Genomic DNA, 21,174 nt, shown 5'->3' with positions numbered 1-21,174 from the left:
AACACATTTACTACTTAGCTGAGAAATGTAAACTCAAGGCTTCGTCTTCTGATTTCAATTAACTTGCCTACATAACCTTTAACCATAACCTAATTTAAAGCCAATAGCGAGTAGGGTTTGGATAAGGTCACTGTTCGGGGAGTTAACCAGGCAGTAGAGGAGAGAGGGGAATTCATGGATCGGTGCTGCCTTGAATGCCCTCATTACATTAGTCAACATAACGACATACATGCACACGCAACCACACAAGGCAGCAGGAGGATGAAGTTAATACAAAAACAACACGCAGGCTGCGATAGGTTCCGTAGTGAGACTGACCAGCGGGGGCATGTGTCCCCGGTGCATCTGGCCCATGGTGATCTGCTGCTGGGCTGAGGGCATGGTGCCCATGCTGAGGGACTCGGCCCCGACGGAGCCCGATCGGATCACCCCCGGGAGCGCCACCGAGCCGTGCTCCACCCGCCCCACCCGGTTGAACTGCTGCTGGAGGATGGTGGACCTGGTGGACGCAACGCAGGGAGGAGATAGTGCACCGTGTCAGCATCACGCGTCTTTCAAAGTAAACGCTGATATACCGTCACCTTCTGACTAGGACGCAACACGGGGAGGACACAATGAATGCCTGTTGTCTTCAGGAGTCTTTTCAAAATAAAAGCATGTACCCATCTTATTCTTCATCAGCATGGGTATTTTCAAAATAAAAGCCTCTATCCGTTCGCGTGTCATTTCAGAATAAAAGCCTATATCCATCAACATATCATCAACTAACAAACACAGGCAGCTGTGTTATTCCAATGTTAGTGAGCTTCCCCTTGTACAGGGAAGTACAATGCATGTTACCCTTTCAGTTAATATAATAATAATAATAACATGAAACTAAGTCCAGAAGGTTTCTTCTGCAGGAGACACAACATAGACCCAACATGAGGCGATCTCCCTGATCTCTGGTTTCCTGCGTGTTTTCGCTATTAAAGCCATCTGGTCTAGGCCCCGTGCGCCGGCAGATGAAATAATACAAAAAACATTAAAATAATGCAATCAAATACAGCCCCTGCCTCGAGGCTCCATCTTCGTGAGAAAGGTACAAGTTGAGGCCGGAGGGGGAGAAGCCTTGAGAGGCCAGATAAACGTTCGATTGCACATCCCATCAGGACATGTTTAGATAGAGTGCTGCTCTCCTGGCAGAGGCGCCCAGACTGTGTTGAAGTATCATGGCCGGGGAAAGTGTTCACTAGCCATGATGAAGACGTGAAGCCTTTTCGAAAAGACGTGGAAAGTATGGAGACGGGCTGTCGGCAGGGATTGAACTGTCAGGGACATGAGTGTTTTTCTGTAAACACAATAAGAGCTCTGCTGTGTGCAGAACGAATGCTGTTTGAACAAAGACTTCAAAGAACCAAAATAGAACACTCATGGACTGTTAACTATTTACTATTTAGTCATTTAGGGAAGTGAGTGCACCCCCTCTTTCAGCTTGTATTCGATCACTTTGAGAGCGCTACCAGCACTGTTTATGAGCGTGAGCGATGTGGCTTATGAAATATGCCCCATGGCATCAAACTAAATGTCAAAGAAGGTAAACCCTCTCTCAGATGCAGAGAGAGGGTTGGTCACGACGTCGAAGAGAATACTAAAAAGAACATCCACTTCACGAAAAAGAACGCCACCGGCATTTGGAGCCGATTGGAAGGTTCACAAACACTTTGTCGGACACTGCCAAAAAACATAGGATTTGATCCTGTTTTCTCTAAATGATGGGCTTCAACAATAACTGTGATACAACGGCACAGATTACTATGTTGATGATTGTCTAAGACATATAACCACGTTTTAAACAAATAAAAACGATTTTGTGTTCACTGCCCCGTTAAGGAATATATAGATAGGGCATTGGGGAGTGAACCCAGAATCTCTCAGCTGGGAATCCAACACACTCCTCCCTCCTGGCACCCAAAGGTGCGGGGTCTACCTACTTTTTAGGGGAGACCGACTCCTCCAGCATGGTGGACTCCTCATCCCCCTCAAGCCCAAAGCGGTCCTTGCTTTGCTTCTACAAGATAAAGGGAATAAAAAAAAATCTGATTGACCAAGAGAGTCTGGAGAGACTTTTTATTCACTGAATGCTTCTGCATCTAATACTCATACTCTTTCTGCGTGAACTGGAGGATCTAATTAGCAATGCTCTTCCTGTGACTACAAAGCATGGCACTGAACACACAATATAGTTAGCATGAATGCACTTTAAATGGAGGGAATTATTTTAATTGTATGGACCAACCAAACAGGAACATAGAACTCATCTGATCTGGCCATGAGTAACTGGTAGGGCATGGCATCAACACTGCTAAGGGTTATGGGTTCAATTCCTACTGGGGCCAGCCATTCTACAGATGTACTTTATGCACTAATGGTGAGGCTTCGCATAACAGCAGTACATGTAGTTACAAGTAAACTGTGACCTAATAGCCCGTTCCTCAAATATAACCTACAATTCATCTGCGTTAAGAATCCCTTCATTCAACGCACAAATGTGTATTGAATGTGCAGACAAATATTTGATAATATAGCAGTCTCAGCGAAAAACATCCCACAATGCATTGTACTCGATAACAGTTGTTGCTATGCATCACACTGGATGGCAATGGCAGACCCAATGGAAATGTGAAAGGCGGGGATTCAATGCTTTGTCTATGCTGCAACACCAGAGTATTGATAGTTGTGAATGATCCGGTGAGCAGGAGAAACAGGCCCCTTACCTTCTTGAGGATGATGTCGATGTAGCCTGCGATGAGCTGGGAGATCTGCTCTCCTTCTGTGGTCTGCACAGAGTAGTAACTCTCCTGGTACTCGCCAAAGTCCTACACACACACACACACACACACACACACACACACACACACACACACACACACACACACACACACACACACACACACACACACACACACACACACACACACACACACACACACACACACAAAATGGTGTACACACACACACACACACAAAAAGGTAGACACACACACAAAGAGGCACACACAGACACACACACATAAAGAGGTACACACACGCATAAAGAGGTAGACACACACGCACACACACAAAGATGGCAACACACACACACACACACACACACACACACACACACACACACACACACACACACACACACACACACACACACACACACACACACACACACACACACACACACACACACACAAAGATGTAGACAAAGAGCATTTCAGTGGGTGCGTATGATATACATACCCTGAATAGTCCCTCCAACATTGGATTTACTCTATATTTCACACAAGATGTGTCAGAGTGTTTGGTGATGTCCCAATTACATGGATAATGTAACGTAATGGATAATAAAGTTGTATTTAATAACCAAAATTACAGCATCATGAAATCATGCAGAAATTGGCCGCTAATGGTTTTGAATGACACATTGGTTTGTGTGTGCGTGTGCCTGCCTGCCTGCGTTCGTGCGTGCAGCACCTTATATTGCTACCCTGCAGTTCAAAATGGTTTGCTGGGAAATGCAGCTACTTCAACATCCTAACAGAATAATGAGTACTTAAAAGATTTCTCGGCACGCGCCCCAGAAACAGAACAACCACAGGTTGACCAATCAGATCAACAAGAGAGAGAGAGAGACTTGAAAAGATTAAATTGAAAGATTAAATTATAACTGTGTTCCAACAAAAGAAACAACCAACATTGTCATGGAAGGCAAGAGCGACTCTAATAATCTGAATTGTGCCAAAGGAAATATGTTGAAAGAAAGCTCTAGTGATTTATTTTATTGGTAAATCAAAACGTATTATTATTTATGATTAATCAAAAAGTATTATTATTGTACAAACGCTATGTATGAGAATCTGGTTGAGTCATATATCATTTAAATGAGAAGAGCATTCAATGTCCCTTTCTACCTTATGACCAAAGGCTAGCCCTTGAGTGAAACTAAAACAGATCAAGCATTTATAAGCAAAAGTTTTCATTTGCATGTTGTTACAAAGGTACATTTTCATTGTTCAGCAATATAACAACCAATTAACAATCTCACAGCTTATACTTTACTTATAATGTTGCTCTAATCTATTGTAATTCTATTATTGTGACAATCAATTTCCATCACGAGTCATCATCATTGATAGTATTGATTCTGTGTGTGTGTATTCCTGTGTATGTGTATGCGCGCGCGTGCGTGCGTGCGTTCGTGCGTGCGTGTCCGTACCAGGGTGAAGCTCTTGGGCGAGGCGGCCCACCTCTTGACGGTGGTCAGGGGCCACTCCTGCACCACGTCCTTGGTCCTCTCGTCCACACGCATCACAGACTCCTTGGTGATGCCCAGCAGGCGGGGCACCAGCTTGTTCTTGCTCTTCATCTTCTCCTACAGGCCACAAATCACACACACATTCATAACGAGACAGGTGCAGGATGAGGCACGGTGGCGCTCAACGTGAAAGGTACTGGGTTTGGTGCCCAGTGTCCACAGCCAAACTGTAGGTATCCGAGATGCCCGACAGATCCTTCCTGATTCTTAAATCACCTGTATCTGTCGTCACTTTCAAAGCCCTGTGGATGGAAGTCTTGGTCCATAAGTGGGCCCAGAAAAAGTGGCCACATTAAAGTTTTGACCTTGTTTTTTTTTTACCTACAAATATACACATTTCTACATGCCTTGACTTTCTATTTGTTATATATAAGTGAATCAAAGTCAAACAGTATGGGGAGGTAGAACACAAAGTACAGCATGGTCAGGGTTACCACAGGGTTGCTGGGTCGATACCTTGGCTAAAGGGATCCCCTTTAGAAACCCAACTCCTCAATGCTGCTGGCAAGCTGGCCTTAAATGGGAGAATGTTTGGTTGTGTGTGTGCGTGCGCGTGCGTGCGTGCGTGTGTGTGTGTGTGTGAAGATGGATGAGTGACTGAGTGAGTGAAAATGAGTGAGTGTGTGTTTGCAAATGGGTGATTCTGTGTGTGTGTGTGTGTGTGTGTGTGTGTGTGTGTGTGTGTGTGTGTGTGTGTGTGTGTGTGTGTGTGTGTGTGTGTGTGCGTGCGTGTGTGTGTATATGCGTGTTTTGTATAAAGTCTCTCTATAAATGCAGTCCATTTAAAATCAGTACGATGGACCAGAACAGCAGAGAACAGATAAAGCCTAACCCAATAACAGAACACCAATGGCAAGTCAAACAATACAAAGCTAATTAAATGTGGCCTTCACGCTGGGCTCCTGGGACAGGATTTAACAGTCCCTAATCACGCACAAAGAGATCCAACATGTTTTTTTCTTTACATAACCTTCATGGGCCTTATACACCTAGCGGCCATCTTGGTTCTCAATGCTAGCTGGGTGGCCGGGGGGTGAATAAGGGCCATTCAAAGGAGATGTCTTTCAGTTAGTCTAGTACTTTGGTAACCCAAAAACAAACTTCAACTAATTACATATACACATATCCATGTAAATACAATTACCACACGTACACTACTTGGGGGGGCATGGCGAAGGTTCATCAGAAAGTTTATACTATCAAATAATAACAAATAAAAGCACCTTCCAAGGCTTTGTTCAACTATAAGGATTGTTGCAACACACGTGGAGAATTGACTGGGGGAGTCTGGAACCCACTTTTAAAACTGAAGTGGTAATCCGCTTTTAATTATGTACCCACAACACACTGTGCGACTAGATTACACGAGTGCTCTGGTTTTAAACAATCGCTTAATAACAGTGCAAGGCTGCCAGAGGTGATTAGGGCTAAGGGGTTTGTCCATGCATCAAAGTGAATAATGACTAAATATTTAGAAGGAAAAAAACTAAACCTGTTTTAATTAACCTTTTGTTTACCCGGGGGGGGGGGGGGGGGGGTGGGGGGGGTGGGCATGCAGAGAAGCAGATGTTCCTTTCAAACTGCACCCTGCTACCCAACACACCAAGTATACCCTAACACACCTACACCCTTTACATGCTGAATGGTGATGAATATTCAAATATAGACACGTGAATAAGAAATGCCTTCAATAAGAAGAAGAAGAAGAAGAAGAAGAAGAAGAAGAAGAAGAAGAAGAAGAAGAAGAAGAAGAAGAAGAAGAAGAAGAAGAAGAAGAAGAAGAAGAAGAAGAAGAAGAAGAAGAAGAAGACGAAGTAACGGGAGCAGCCATAGAAAGGGGATTTGAACCTTTAAACACAGGGAGAGCTAGTTGGGACCCTAGGACCCTCTTGCTGTGGGGGCCGCCGTGCCCCCCCCTCCTCCCAGCCTACCATTAGTAACCACGGTGAACAACAACAGCTACATGACGGAGGACTTCCAGCGGTCGGCTGCTCCGCCAGCTAATGGACGGCTCAGGGACATCGCCTCACTGGGTGGGTTGGATTCAGTTCCATCTCATAATGTGCCCTTGTGTGGGGTCTTTCTGGTGCTCCCTCTAACCAAGGGTCGGGCAATTATTACATGTTAACGTTTATCGTCTTTTAATGGCTGACTGGTGATTGTGTAGTCATGAAAAAAATGATATTGAGTTATCGTGATACTCAGTTTTAGATTTATTGATATTGTGTACAATTCCCCATTAGTTATCGTGCTTATGAAAGGTTCCGTATCGCCCAGCCCTACTCTAACCCCGACACTACACCCATACCCACCTCCACCCTCACCCACCTCCGCCCCTCTCTGAACTAATCAGTGTTGAGCTCTGATGCACACGGCAACACATTTGGATGCCTTCCAGGAAAACCCTGACTCCTAGTAGACCTTCGGGGAAAGTGTGTGTGTGTGTGCGTGCGTGCATGCATGTGTCTGCATGTGTGTGTCTGTATGTATCTGTGTGTGTCGGTAAGGAAGAGTGTGAGAGAGTGAGGCACCATATACAAGTCTCCTTGTTTATGTCGGTCGTTTCTCCGTTATAAACAGAAAACGGCACATGCATATTCTCCTTTTCAAACACTGTGAATCCATACGCCATGTTTAACGTTTTTAACGCCGCTTCGATTTGGAACACTCTGAATAATTGAGTATGCTTTGTGCACCTCTTGTCTGGCGTGTAAATGAACCCAAATATAACAGGTGAGATCCCTTCTGTCTGAAAGTTCTGAGAGAACTTTCAATTCTCATCAAACACCTCCCAGCCAGACTGCACAGCAGAAGGAATGACTTCCAGAGGGCCGACGTGCTGGCCCAGTGTACGACTGAACATGAAAGGCTCTGGGAGGCCAGGTGGAACCAGCACATTTCCATATCCGCCACGGCGCAACCACACACGGATATGATCTGCAGCCAGCAACCACGAGACCCAGAAGAGACCAAACACACAAACCAAACCAAGACCGGGCCCTTGCAGCTCGGAACATCTGGTCTAGATTCTCTAGTTCCTTTGGGCAAATGTGACTGAGTGAGAAGTATCTACGATTACGAAGAGCGTGGCCAATACACTGATTTCTACCTTTTCTAAAAGGCGATCAATTGATTTGTGTTATGAGTGTATCTTATTCCACTTACCTTAACCAGGAAGAAGGTGACACCGTATGTTCGGAGAGATCTCGCAAGCTTGACATATTTCACTTTCGTCTCGATCTCGGTCATATCGCCGCAACTGCTGTGATCCTGCGATATCAAGATCAAAAATATTATACATTTGTGCAAATATCATTAATGTGTGGTATACATATTTGTATGTATATTTTATTCTTTCATTTACATTTGATTATGCATTGGAAAAAAGCTTTGATATAGCAACTGGGCAGTAGTTGAACAAACCTGGAAGACTTTCTTCTCTGCACTCTTCTGCTTGATGTACTCTTTGGGTAGGAACTCTTTCAAGCTGTTAAGAGGCATGAAATCAAGTTATTCAAAAAGTGAATGCGGAAAAACAGACATTACTGCGACCCACTTACCATAAAGCACAAAGAAACAAAACAAATGGATCAATTAGGAATCTGGATGAATATTTTAGCTGAACTCGTTTTTTCTACCAGGAAACAAAAAACTATGCCCAGTTAAAAAATGACATTCGAGCAATACCCTATTCCCCCCCCAGCACACCCCTGGATGGGTCTGCACTCACTCGAGGAAGCCCGGTTTGTGCTTGTGCTCAATGTACGGTCCAAACTGGATCTGGGCCTGGATCCCAGCGAATAGACATGCCTTGTCGAACGAGACCGGGTGTGAGCCGTTCAGGATGTCGTCCCGGGCCTGGAACACACAAAAGAAAGATGAATAAATATGTAAACCATGTATTTTTAACAATGTTTATATAATATAACCTGGAGAGGCTCTACGCTGCTATAGCTTACGTTATTGCTACTCTTGGGTATAGTCAGTTTAGTCTAGTGGCTCAAAAAAATACTGGTTCTGTAACCCAATGTCCGCCACCTAATTGTATGACTTAATGAGCAAGATGCCCTAACCCCTATGCCTGCTCCTTAAGATATGCATCTCAAGTCACTGTTGTTTTGGATAAAAAGTGTACACAAAAGTTACTACAGCGTGTTTGTGATGTTTCTACACCCCTTAGCTGAGATGATTGGGTTTATCTTATGAATGCAGCTCGATTTGTCACAATTACTAATCATCAATAACATGCAAAAGCTATTAAATCAAATATATACCAAATACACTTATATCTAGAAATCGATACAAATCATATTTTCAAGCGAAATTCGGCTGACATTATATTGAATGGTGGGCAGAGCTTTGATAGAGATATTGATGTGAAGTTCAGCAATCTGTCTGACCCATAAATAACACCAAGAATGATGCACCAAACAAATGCAACGTGTCTCACACACACACACACACACACACACACACACACACACACACACACACACACACACACACACACACACACACACACACACACACACACACACACACACACACACACACACACACACACACACACAAAATCAATCACAGAGAATTATAGTCCTGTAAGGAAGAAAGAGCGGCATAGAGAGACAGCGAGGGACAGATAAAGAGCTGAATAGATAGAAATGGAGATAAAGAGAGCGAAAGTAGTGAAGACGAGGCTGTATAAAATGAGATTTTGTGTTTCTTGTTTCATTTTGCCAGTGGCCTATTGCACAAAGTAGCAAAAATATATTTATATTGCGGATATACAAGGTAGATGCATAGTTTAGTAGTAATGTATTCGCTGCCGTTTTTTTTATGAACTAAATGGAATCAATTACAAAAATAAGCTAATCGTGTTGCATTACAGAGAAGATAAAAATATGATTATAGACCACCACACATTATTATAGCTGCTCTCTCACCCCATTAGGGAACATGGAGATACTGCACATGAGAGACTGCTTCCATTGAAGAGTCCTCAATTGAAAAAAATTACATTGTTGTTGCCAACTATGACTTTAAATTAGATCTAATGTGGCTCAGAATGCTTCAATACAACAGCAAAGATGTTCTCTTTGTGTATGACACACACACGATAAAATTAAAGATGAAACACTAATTGCCATTTTCTACCATCTTCCCTCTTTCTATCTTTCCTTTTCTCCCTCTGTACACTCACTAAAGGTCTGATTATGGTTCCACGTCGACGCAACACAAGAGGGTTTACGGACCCATAACGTCCTTGAGGACGGTCCTTGCATCCACCGCAAGGGCATGACGTGCGCCTCCCAACAAAAACCTTGCGTATGATAGGTTCGCTCACTAAAACCCGATGCCGAACCAAAACAGGTTCATGACTGTGTCGAAGCGTCTGAGTGGTCATCGCATTGCGTCGACGTGGAACCATAACTGAGCCTTAACAGAACACATAGGTTATACTTAGGTGTGCAACGTGATGGGTGATTATGGGAGAGGCAGATCTCAGACCTGCACGTAGAGCAGGTTGAGCTGGACGGGGTCTCTGGAGTCCACGTTCTGGTCCGAGTAGAAGAACTTTCTCCTGAGCAGCAGCGTCTCCACCTCCTCCACGCCCTGCTCCCGGAAGGTCCTGCTGTGGTCCAGCCAGTTCACTGGCAGCACAACCCACCATAACACGTCAACGAAAATACAACACACTCATGTATAGACAGCACACAGGGCCCAACGATACTATGTACACATGTTTGGGAAATGGAGTCTTCGAAATCTGAGTCTTATAATAATGAATAATTTATATGACCTAATATTTACTGATTTACTAAAAAGTTTAACTTGGAAAATAAAAGCTTAATACATTTCCGAGCAATAAAAAAAACATGGACAATTTAAAGACCATACATACAAATATTTAATCAGTAGTTTCGGTGCGTTACTGTACGAGTAAAGAGTTAAAAGTGGTAATCCATTTAAAGTGGTAGCAGCTCGATCGAAAGGAATTGACAGAATAATTAAGCACCTACAGGGACTAAAATGTGCGCAAAGTTTAAGTTAAGGAGCTGAGAGGTAGAAAGTGAAGCGGTAAACGTTCCACTGTATGGCTGCTCAGGTCATTAAACCTCTATAGCCCACCGCCTCTCTGGAGGAACATTACAAAGTGGTCTTAAGATGAACCTGTAAGCAATAACCTTGATAATTGCTGCACGGAAAACTTTCAAAAGCACGGTGGACTGCCCTTAGGAATTTAAATTCATCGATAATCATTATAATAATTACACTTAGGCATCAACAATCGTGCCGTTTATAGCTTCACAAGTGCACGATTTGGTTGTTTTCCTCTATTCCAGTTTATAAAACAAATGCTTTTATACCTTTTCTGATAATAGGCATTGTATTGGCTGATCAGCACAGCAAAGCCAGCAAGCGAAGAAGGATTGCTTTGCTATTACAGGACAGTGAACGGAAGAGTAACAATAAACACAAGGCTGACGTAAGCATGCAGTAAAATAAAGTAGTACAATAACTCCTACTTCAAAATGTTGCTTTTGTCGTAGCTGATTTCGGTTTCGGTTCAGCTTTAATTTCCCAGCATGCATCACATCTCCTGCTCCTCATAAATGTATATATAACTCACGTTCGTCGTCTGTGTGCAGCTTGGCCTTAAGTTTCTCCATCTTCTTCTCGTCGCGCAGCAACGTGCGGTCCTTCTTCAGCGTTCCCGTGTGTTCCTCCTTCTTCTCCTCCACGCCCTCCTGGGTGAGGGAGTACTCCTCGTAGTTGGTGATGCCTGCAACCACACGCCATCAGGGACTGCTATCAGACTCGTATCAATCAGGGACTACTAGCCTATCAGCATAGAGCATCAGGGACTACTAGCCTATCAGAGTAGAGGATAATATGTTACAATTATTCCATAGACAGAGGCAGCAGAGACAACAGAGGAAACAGAGATGACAGAGGTAGCAGAGGCAGCCGAGACAGCAGAGGTGATGAAGAATAACGCATTTTAAGGACACAAAATATTTGATTTAATTTCAGAGCATGATCATGGGAAGTTACAGGCAGCAAAGTTACCAAGCATACCTTCAATAAGACAATGGGTGTACATGATGCTTATAGGGGAACTTTCACATTGTGGGCAGCTAATACAAAGGAAACAAGGGTGAGGTGGAGTGACCATCGTGGAGAGTTTAGGATTGGCCACGGCTGAAATCAGCCATGGCGGGTGAGACCAAGTTAAATTGCAATAAGCGATGGGTGAAGTGGACATGTCCGCAAGGCTGCGAGACAGCTAAAGGAATCTCCGCAACAAAGAAGTCAGTCAATTTTCCTCAGTATCAGACTTCGTGGCTACGGTGGGCATTGCAAATGCAAACTATCCAAGGAGAATGTATAGAAATTCCTTTTCAATTGACCAGTAATTATATTAACAGGGTTTAAATAATTTTGTTTCTAATCGTATATTATAGTTAGGCAACAACGACAACAGAGACAGAGGAAACAGAGAAAGCAGAGGAAGTATAGGCAGCAGAGGCAGCAGAGACGATGCAGGAGAGGCAACAGAGGCAGCAGAGGCCAGGCCAGGCGGTTGTTACCTATTCTGCTGCAGATGGTCACAAGCAGCTCGCCCACGGTCTTGGAGTCGTCCACCATGATGGTCTTCACCGCTCCGTCCAGCATCTTGATCTTTTGAGGCCGCTGCTTCTTCTTGTACTCCAGGATGTCCTGAGAGAATGACCGGCAACGGAGCAACAAGCAACAGAGAAGATTTGATTGGGTGGGTATTTTATTTAGGGGGGGAAACGGCAGCACATGAAATAAAACAAAATATCATGAGAAAAATCTAACAGCCGATAATACAAATTGAATTGGAATTAAAATTAATATTTTTAAAGTAGTATAATAGATAATAGAATTGAATAGTGTAGTAAGATGTACAGTTAAGAGTAAAAAAGTTACAGTACTGTATTTCCAAATTAAAATAATACCACATTAAAGACGAAAGATTCAACCAAGTTAACGAGAGAAGGGAATGTGTGAATAACCGACCAAAAAAAAAAGAACGATGCTGAGGGAACAAGTGGAGTTTGAGAAAGTGAGAAAGGGGAGGAAAAAAAAGAGAAGAGTGAAAGGCACCATTCAAATTATCAAATGCAGCCAGACTGCTTGGGGAGGGTTGAGAAAAGAAGGCAGAAAACTTCATTAAATGGCTGCCTATTGCCCTGCCGATCACCCCTCCCAACCCACACCAATAGGAACGGGTCGAGAGATTTGGCTGTGAATAATCAGTCACAGTCACGCCTTCCACTGCGATGGAAGGCGTGACTGTGATTTCATTTGGCTGAATTACTCTGGGGGAAATATTTAGAGGTGAAAATGCTAATAAAAAAAGTGCCGGAGAGTTCTCAGGACTAACCGACTTTCGACAACGCTGTAGAGGCGTTCTATTTTTGTGTGGCCTTGCCGGCACCTGAAGAACTCTGTCTCAATCGATATTTTAAATATTTATTATTCAGTGGTATTCAAATGAAGCCTAAGCTCCCGACGCCCGGCCGTGTCAGGACAGATGTGGAATAATGTTTATGAATGTCTGTGTCTCCGTTAAAACTATACGATTCCACGTATTTTTGTGGTTGTGATACAAATATGAACCGAAATTCACGCTCTCTGGGGTTTGGGCTTCACAGCTTGCTTGTGATCCTTATGAATATAAACACATTCATCAACACTAAGCCATACATTTGATAACCCCTACCACAACACTTGCATATACTTTGCCATTACATTTAGGTTATGTTATGCAAATGCATGCATTTAGCATCTTCTCTCTCCTAAAATGGTGGGAAAGAAAAGGTAGCACTCACAGGGCAGACACATGTAAACAGACAGTGTTTAAATGTGTGCACCTTAAAGGTGTTTATCCAAGAGATGGATATATGGAGGGCCTGATATGTGCTGTGCAGACATGTCTTTACCCCATTGCGGAGCATATAGTAGTCCATGGTCCTGCCCGACTCAAGCCAGATGCCTTTTCTGGGGTCCTCGTCGGAGAGGAACAGGCCATAGTCCGAGGCTGAGCGGGAAGACAAGGAGACATAACATTTAAGACTAACATTTTCTTTATGACATTTCTCATTTCCTTCCTAGTCGTTGATGGGCAAAGGGAGCAGGAAGGGTAGATTGAAAGGTCATAACGAAGGGAAACGGTGGCTGAATGGGATCCCTTTGATGTCCCTAGCTCAGACGCAGGGAGAGTCCACCTCGATAGGTCAACGTGATGCCTTTGGCAACATGATATTTAGTTATTTAGTACACAGCTGACATTTTGTAGCGTTCATTTACCCTGAGACAGGTTTCTTTTGACAACAAGGCTCCTTCCACCAGGGCTAAACAAAAGGTTTGCAGGGAGGGGGAAATCTAATGGCTAGGGTAGATTGTTCTGGGTTTGAGTCCCAAAGCCCTGCAGCCTACCTGTGAGCTTATTTGACTAATGGTGCCTAATGCCTGCCTGCTCCTTAATCACCTGTATCTGCAAAAAGAGTCTCCTTGGCCAAATCAAAACAATACGTGCAGTACATCAGTATCCATCTATACCCATACCCTTGCTTCATAAAGGAATACACTGTAGTCTATTTATATACATTTCATCGATATTAATTAGATGCCTGCCTCCAAAGTGTATACAGTAGTGATTTGATTTTAGATGAAGGCCACTAAACAGGAGGTAGAGGTCAGGCGTCTTGCTTAAGACACGTTTTGGCGGGGAGTCAAACACTCTTAACAGGAGACGGTGCTGCCTCACTATGCATTAGATTATGTATCCATCCTACGTAGTTCATCCGTGACCCTCACCCTGTCCGGTCTGCGCCTCGGCCACGCGCTCGCGGATGATCCTGCAGGCGTCGTAGACGGCCGTGCAGGGCTCGAACTGCATGGTCTTCACCACGTTGCACTGGCGCACGCAGATCTTCAGCGACAGCACCACCATCTTGGCGGGGAGGTGTGTGTGTGTGTGTGTGTGTCTGTGTCTGTGTCTGTCTGTGTGTGTGCGTGTGCGTGTGTTCACCAGGGGTGCAGAAACACCTGGAAGGAGACAGAAGGCAAGCCGTTGAGAGTCAGGTTGAAATTAAAATTGTTATGCAATTAAAAAACGGTTAAACGCCTTTGAGATGAACCATCTGTGCAATTTTTTTGAGGAGCGGGCGACAATAGACCATGGATATACGTTCTAGCAAGTCAAAACGAGAATGAGACACACACCTTCCATATACCACCCAGCCATTTCCTCAACAAATAACACCTCTATAAAAGAATAGTTCCCCAAGACCAGAGGTAAAAAATTCTAAGAAAATATTTATTTGAGGACAAGAACGTGGTTACGCCCCTTGGTTACGATCATAATAAACAGGCCATCTGACCAGTCCAAGGTCAACTTCTAACAGAAATGTCAATGCCACGATGGGCCCAGAGGAAGGGAAATGCATGAACATAGCAACACATCAGTGGCAAGTGGACATGTTTGCTTGGGAATGCCACACACACACACACACACACACACACACACACACACACACACACACACACACACACACACACACACACACACACACACACACACACACACACACACACACACACACACACACACACTAAAATTCAGGCTACAGTTTAGAGCCGGCCACATTTTCTAATCACACATACATCCACCTGCCATGTTAATGTCAAAACAAAATTAGATTTGGACTCCACGGACTCGAGTCCCATAGTCGCTTTATTCTTGTATGTGTGGTGTGCAGAACCAGAGCGCAGCAGTGGGTTCGTTGGTTTTAAAAGGGAGAGGTCATGGCCAACACTGCAGTGATTCACAGAGAAGGGAGAAGGGGAAGAAGAAGAAGGAGAAGTTGTAGCGTATGGCCCTGGCCTGGGAAACCCTGACCTCCCCAAACAGAGCCCCTCCTGTCGGGGGGGACCAACAGGAACATAGTTTCCCTCTGTAGTCACTGTTCCGGAGGGAGAGGTCAGGAGTTGCCATGATGAATGTACACACCCTCGCTCTTCATCCCCCTGTGACCTATTGACCCCCAGCAGGATGTATAGAATCTGGTTCCCAAGTGAGATGTTGGAGGGGGGGGTCACAGACAGTGAGGGTCGACGAGGGTAAGAATTATAGACCCAGCGGCGCAGATTGGAGAAAGTAAAGCAAGTGCACTTGTTTCCAGGGTCGGCCACGGTGATTTTCATGGCCGTGATCAAGTTAAGCTGACACTGGAGTGATGCGTCAGGTGTGTACTGTATGCAAAGCCGTGTTGTTTCACCAACCCCGATTGATGCATTTGTGTTGCTGGGTTGTTTGTGTTGTGTACGACACAGGGATAAACTGGTTCCACTAGGGTTACATAAAAAGCCGCATTCAAATCACAAGGTTCTTTTTTTTTTGTATTCCTCTTTTGAAATCCTTCCTGTTCTTTGCATTAACTAGTCGCACAGACCTTTAAAAACATTGCGAGGTATCAGTACAAAATGGTGTTAAAAAACAAAGCGGTGAGGTTGCACTTTCTTGATCTGAAGAAAAAAAACTCTGCAATGTCGCCAAAGCAGCTTTCTGGTTGAAAATATTGCTGCCAATTAGAAAACACAATCCGAACAAATCGCATATCAACTGAACCTTTTTTATCTCAACCTTTATTATCCCCGCCTCTTTTCTGTAAGGCCATTCAACAGGGGTTTACAAAGAAAACAACAAAGCATTGTCACATAATGTTATGTTTGGTTTTTTGATAATGCAGACTATATCAGTTTGTAGATCCTTTCATAAAACACGGAAGCACTCACGCACGCACACGCACGCGCACGCACACACACGCAGCAACATGCTCCAACACTGGGCCAGGATAAAGAGGCCATCTGACAGGGTGGTAGCGGTTCCTCCCACACGCCTCTGATGTTCCTGCAGCCTCACACCACAGAATATTCTGCAGATATTCATCCGATCCAGCCCACCACCACAACAACTCATTATACTCAATTCATTCTTCATCTACACAACCCAGTGCTGTGTTGATGGGTGGATTATAAACTAAATAATGGAGACGCGAGCGCAATTCTTGGTCAATTTGATTATTGTTGACCGGGTTTATGAATGTCAAATTATTAAAGATGGTCCATTATTTGGATTAGATTGCAATAATGTTTAACAGGATTAATGGAGTGTTTACATTGTTAAATATGCCAGGAGTTAAACATTCAGTCTGAATACCAGCATCACCAAGATGTAAATTAATAGCGTTGCCCTTAAGCAGATGATATAAGATCTTCTACACGCTGGGCATACAATAAGTCGTATAATACAACACAAATGAGTATAAGGATCAAGTGTCAGTGTGTGTAGTTGAGTCACAAGCTTGATGGAGTGAGCCCTGGGTCAGAGTGTGTCAGATCTCAGACAAGAAAAGGAGATTCGAAAAGTGTGAGAGAGGTTGACTTGAAAAATGAAAAGGCATAAATTGACAAGAGAGATGCAGCCATTGTTCTGTAGATCAATGAGCCAGAACATAGCTAGCTGGGAATCCTCCGTCTCAGTAACACACGTACGTACACACACACACACACACACACACACACACACACACACACACACACACACACACACACACACACACACACACACACACACACACACACACACACACACACACACACACAGCTCAGGGACAGTGGGAGTATATTCGATAGCTGGCAACATCACATCAATAGCTCATTTGAGTCCACAGAGCCAAAATGGATGACACATGCACAAAGAAAACACATCATCATAGTGTCACTTCCGAGATTCCCTTATAGCTGGACAGTATTCCTCCTCCTCCCCAGCTATGTGCCTTTAAAGAGGAGCGAACGGCCCAAAATAAATGAACCGGAGAGTTTTAAATAGACAGGCCTAGGAGCGAGAAAGACCCAACTTGGCTTGCGGTGGAAGGGTGCGTCACAGAGTGAAAATACAATGCACACGCATTTCACACCAGACAGTGCACCTTCTACACCACAGACATCACCTCACAAGATGCAACTCAAGTCTCCTGACAGGGAGGCTGGCACAAAAAAACAAAAACCTGTTTCAAGAGGTTTCAAAGATGAATATTAAGGCAAAAGACTACCGTGAAGAGGATGAAGTTGCTTCTATCATGATTTATCTTTTGTACTGCCTCTGAATGATGAATATGGTCTGATAAGCACAGCCATTAACTATGCCCTGAGTCTCCAAGTTTGATTTATTGGTGGGAGAGGGTTAGGAGTTAAGTTATGTATAATAGGACTGCAATCGCTACGCCAGAATACCGGGGCAACTGACAACTGGGCGTTGTCAGTTGTCTAGTGCACACCTCTGTGTGCACTAGGGGTGTAGCGATACGCGTATTCTAACCAAAATATTTCGGTACGGGTCTAACGGTTCGATGCATGAAAAAAATTATTTTATTTTCGGTGGCCGAAATTTCGGTGCATCCCTAATATAAACCAGAGAAAAAACTGCATTATAGAATAGAGAAATTAGGAAAACTGAACTTTAGTTTGATGCAAAATGAAGGCCTCTTTGATTAAATGGATCAAATAAGCTAAATCATTGTAACATATAACAATAATACTTTTCTTACAATCATTTTGATAAAATAATTAAGAAATAACACATAGAAAGATGTTTTAAGATGCTCAAGCAGGCCGAACATTCAAATGTGCTAGAAGATATACATGGATAAATGAGGAAGACAGAGTGATTTTCCATTCTGTACTGACATCTTTCCCCTCTTTAGCCAGGTGCTTCTACTAACAGTAACCGTCAGCCTCTAGCTTGGCTCCTTCCTCCTGCTTACACATTCTCTCCAACTCATAGCTCACTCATAGACTCTCACACACACACACAGGAGTAACATAAACTAGCACCTAAAAGGAGAGCTAAATATGGGAAATGAGGCTTGTTAGTCACCCCGATGGGCGGCAGAGATGGCAGACGAGGACATGCTCTTCATACCATCCGAGTTCCACACACACGCACACGCACACACACACACACACACCGGGTGTCTGCTGGCTGCACGCGTGTGCGCGTGTACCTCCGTGTGAGAGGGTGTGAATGTTAAGAGAGAGACATCACCGCACACTCTCGGCATCGGCCGTCTCCGCCTATTTCTCTCCGTCTGCGTAGCTCCATCTGTGTGTATGCGTGTCCCTGATTCTGTGTCACTCGGGTTTGGCCATTATTGTGTTGAGTGTGTGTGTGTATGACTCAAGTTTGGGCATTAGTGTGTAGCGTGTGTATGACTCAAGTTTGGGCATTAGTGTATAATGTGTGTATGACTCAAGTTTGGACATGAGTGCATGCATAGCGTGTAGTGTGTGGGCGTGCATGCGGTTGTCCCAAGTATAGGCATTAATGCGTGCATGCGTTTGAGTGTGCGTGTTAGTATGTATGAGAGTGTGTGTTGTTGACAGAAGTGAGGTGTTGCAGCTGACTGTGCATTATAACCTGCAGAGCAATCTCCATACATCGCAGGCCCCCTGCTCTATAACATCCTCTGCAAATAATATTTGGCGGATTCAAGTTTGATTTTTGCCTTCCAGTACCAATACCAATTTTTTTTTATAAATGCATTTAGTATGTAATGCATTATTTTAAATAATATTAATTACAATACAAAATGTTATTCTAATTTATTATTTTCAGAACTAAGGATCCTGTATACAAGGAACTTGACGTTGTGCAGTGTTGCACAATGGATGAAGGCTTATGATTGATGATAAGCAAATGGTTTAAAGCATTCGTTTTTGGTAGTTTTCTGAGTCCATTCTGCTCAGTGTACATGTGGCGTGATATTATATTTTGTAAAACAGCTTTGTTGAATAACGAGACGAAACCATGGGAATCATTCCAGTATAGCGGAATAATTCTCATCAATCTCATTTCCTCTGGTTAGCAGGCAGAATGAAATCTGGTCTTGGCTCCCAGATAAGATAACAATGGGATAAAAAGGAAGGGAGAGCCAATCAGAGAGTACTAGAGGGCTAGACCGCACTCCCTTGACAACAAACAGACTTCTATCCTGTGAAGCATTTTGGTTGCAGTTTGTCCTGATTTAACCCCACTGAGTTTAGCATCCAGACAGTGCATGGTATTAGTTTCATAGTGGATTGAGTGCCAAGGACTTGCTCAGACGTTTCAGGTAGACAAACAGACCGTGAAGCAGTTCCCTTTAAGGCCATATTCCCACAAAGTCGTTTAAATGTAAAGACTGTTATCGTGAGAAAAGTTTCCAACATCCACTAGAGAATTCTCTGTTGATAAAAATGCTAATCACATTTTCACCGTTTCACTTCAGTCTTTCTCCCATGCGCATGCCAAGACCAGTTCAGCCAATTTACCCGTGGATGAATTAGACAATAACGCTGTTGGGAGAGTCTGACCGAAACAGAGTATGTTTACGATGTTGTTATATGAGAGAGATATGATCTGCAGCCCTAAATGGCATTTCTAATAGCATCCATGACAGAAAACCGCATCAGAAAACTATAACGCCACAAACTACAGATCACTTTCTATAACTGTGAAAAACGGCCCGTTTGTCTGAATCTGCTTTGTGTATTATTGGGTTATCTCTTTACCACTTCGATCCAGACTACAGTCCCAGTTGGCATGACAACGCTAGATTCCTCATCACTCCCAGCTCCTCAAACAGCACAAATAACAGACAAGTGCGGAGTGGAGCTCTTGAAAGGTAATAAATACATATTAAATTCATATGAAATTTTTTGTGACACTTTTCACCCACAGCGTTGTACAATAATACAAGTACATACATTATTTGGCCTCAGTGGGTTTATAATTTAACCCTGAATTTAACCCTTAACCCTGCCAGTGTTAATGCTGCTAGCTGAGCTAGACAATCACTCACACTGATCTGACACATACAGAATCATAAAGTCATGGAGTAAATACAGTATGAGGAAGAGGTTCATGAAGAACATAAATGTGGATTCACTCAGAAGCGCAACAAGCAAGAAAAATACATACATCAGGCCAAATATATACAAGTAATTCCGTACCATTTACTGCCAGTAGTGGAGGTGGTAAAACATGAGTGATTGCTGTGAAATTACTTTTAGAACTTCAGCACATAATTCAAATGTCGACCCCCCGCCAAGTCCTGTGGCTTACCCAGACATCAGCAGTGCTCCCCTGGCGGTTTGAGAAGCTGGGGTGGGGATTAAATTAACCTCCCTGGTCCAGCACCAGGGAACTGTAGTAGTGTTTTCAGAATAAGGAGTTAAACTTAAACTGGTGCCAAGTCACACATCCATTAATGAGATGGATGATAATAGAAATGACAAACACAGGACTGTTGTCACAGTAACGCTTGAGGCTAGGTAGACAGTTGAATGCTAAAGTGATGGGTAATTGATGAAGTATGTCATCTTGAAAAAATGACTAAATTAAAAAAACAATCTACCATAAACTGCACCACACTGTGGTTCGTTATTTTAATGTCAATAGCCTATGCTAATGACTAGATGTGTTTGCAAAGCAATCTCCACACCCTAAAGCGAGTGACAACGTAAAAACTGGGCTAAATTAACATTCATAAGCATCCTCTACTACATCTACCTCTGGCATTCCCTGGCAAATATAGCATTAACACTAGTTTCCAAGAATACCATATGAAGAACCAAATTAGAAAAAAGCTTTAGCCAGCAAAAATAGAAACAGGGTCATGACATGGAGCCATGGGTTACTGGAAGCTGATATAAATAACAGTGATTCCTGCCACTGTGTTTGTTGACTCGTTGGC

General features: G+C 43.5%; 1 protein-coding gene across 1 annotated transcript in view; it reads right to left on the bottom strand.

Moving 5' to 3' along the window:
• Window positions 1–21,174, bottom strand: part of tln2a (talin 2a) — a 104,591-nt gene that overhangs the window by 60,761 nt on the left and 22,656 nt on the right. The window contains exons 3-14 of the mRNA XM_084476311.1: window positions 14,195–14,425; window positions 13,318–13,415; window positions 11,938–12,067; window positions 10,977–11,129; window positions 9,854–9,996; window positions 8,076–8,203; window positions 7,769–7,832; window positions 7,511–7,615; window positions 4,247–4,402; window positions 2,757–2,858; window positions 1,974–2,050; window positions 319–499 (exon numbers count right to left, since the gene is read on the bottom strand). Of these exons, the coding sequence (XP_084332437.1) occupies window positions 319–499; window positions 1,974–2,050; window positions 2,757–2,858; window positions 4,247–4,402; window positions 7,511–7,615; window positions 7,769–7,832; window positions 8,076–8,203; window positions 9,854–9,996; window positions 10,977–11,129; window positions 11,938–12,067; window positions 13,318–13,415; window positions 14,195–14,330 (1,473 nt within the window). The 5' untranslated portion in view covers window positions 14,331–14,425. The remainder of the gene's footprint in view (window positions 1–318; window positions 500–1,973; window positions 2,051–2,756; window positions 2,859–4,246; window positions 4,403–7,510; window positions 7,616–7,768; window positions 7,833–8,075; window positions 8,204–9,853; window positions 9,997–10,976; window positions 11,130–11,937; window positions 12,068–13,317; window positions 13,416–14,194; window positions 14,426–21,174) is intronic.

This window comes from Micromesistius poutassou (assembly GCF_964030765.1).
Source record: "Micromesistius poutassou genome assembly, chromosome: 12".
NCBI classification, from domain to species: Eukaryota; Metazoa; Chordata; class Actinopteri; order Gadiformes; family Gadidae; genus Micromesistius; species Micromesistius poutassou.
The sequence above is the reverse complement of the archived record's forward strand: the minus strand, read 5'-3'. Positions and strand labels throughout refer to the sequence as shown.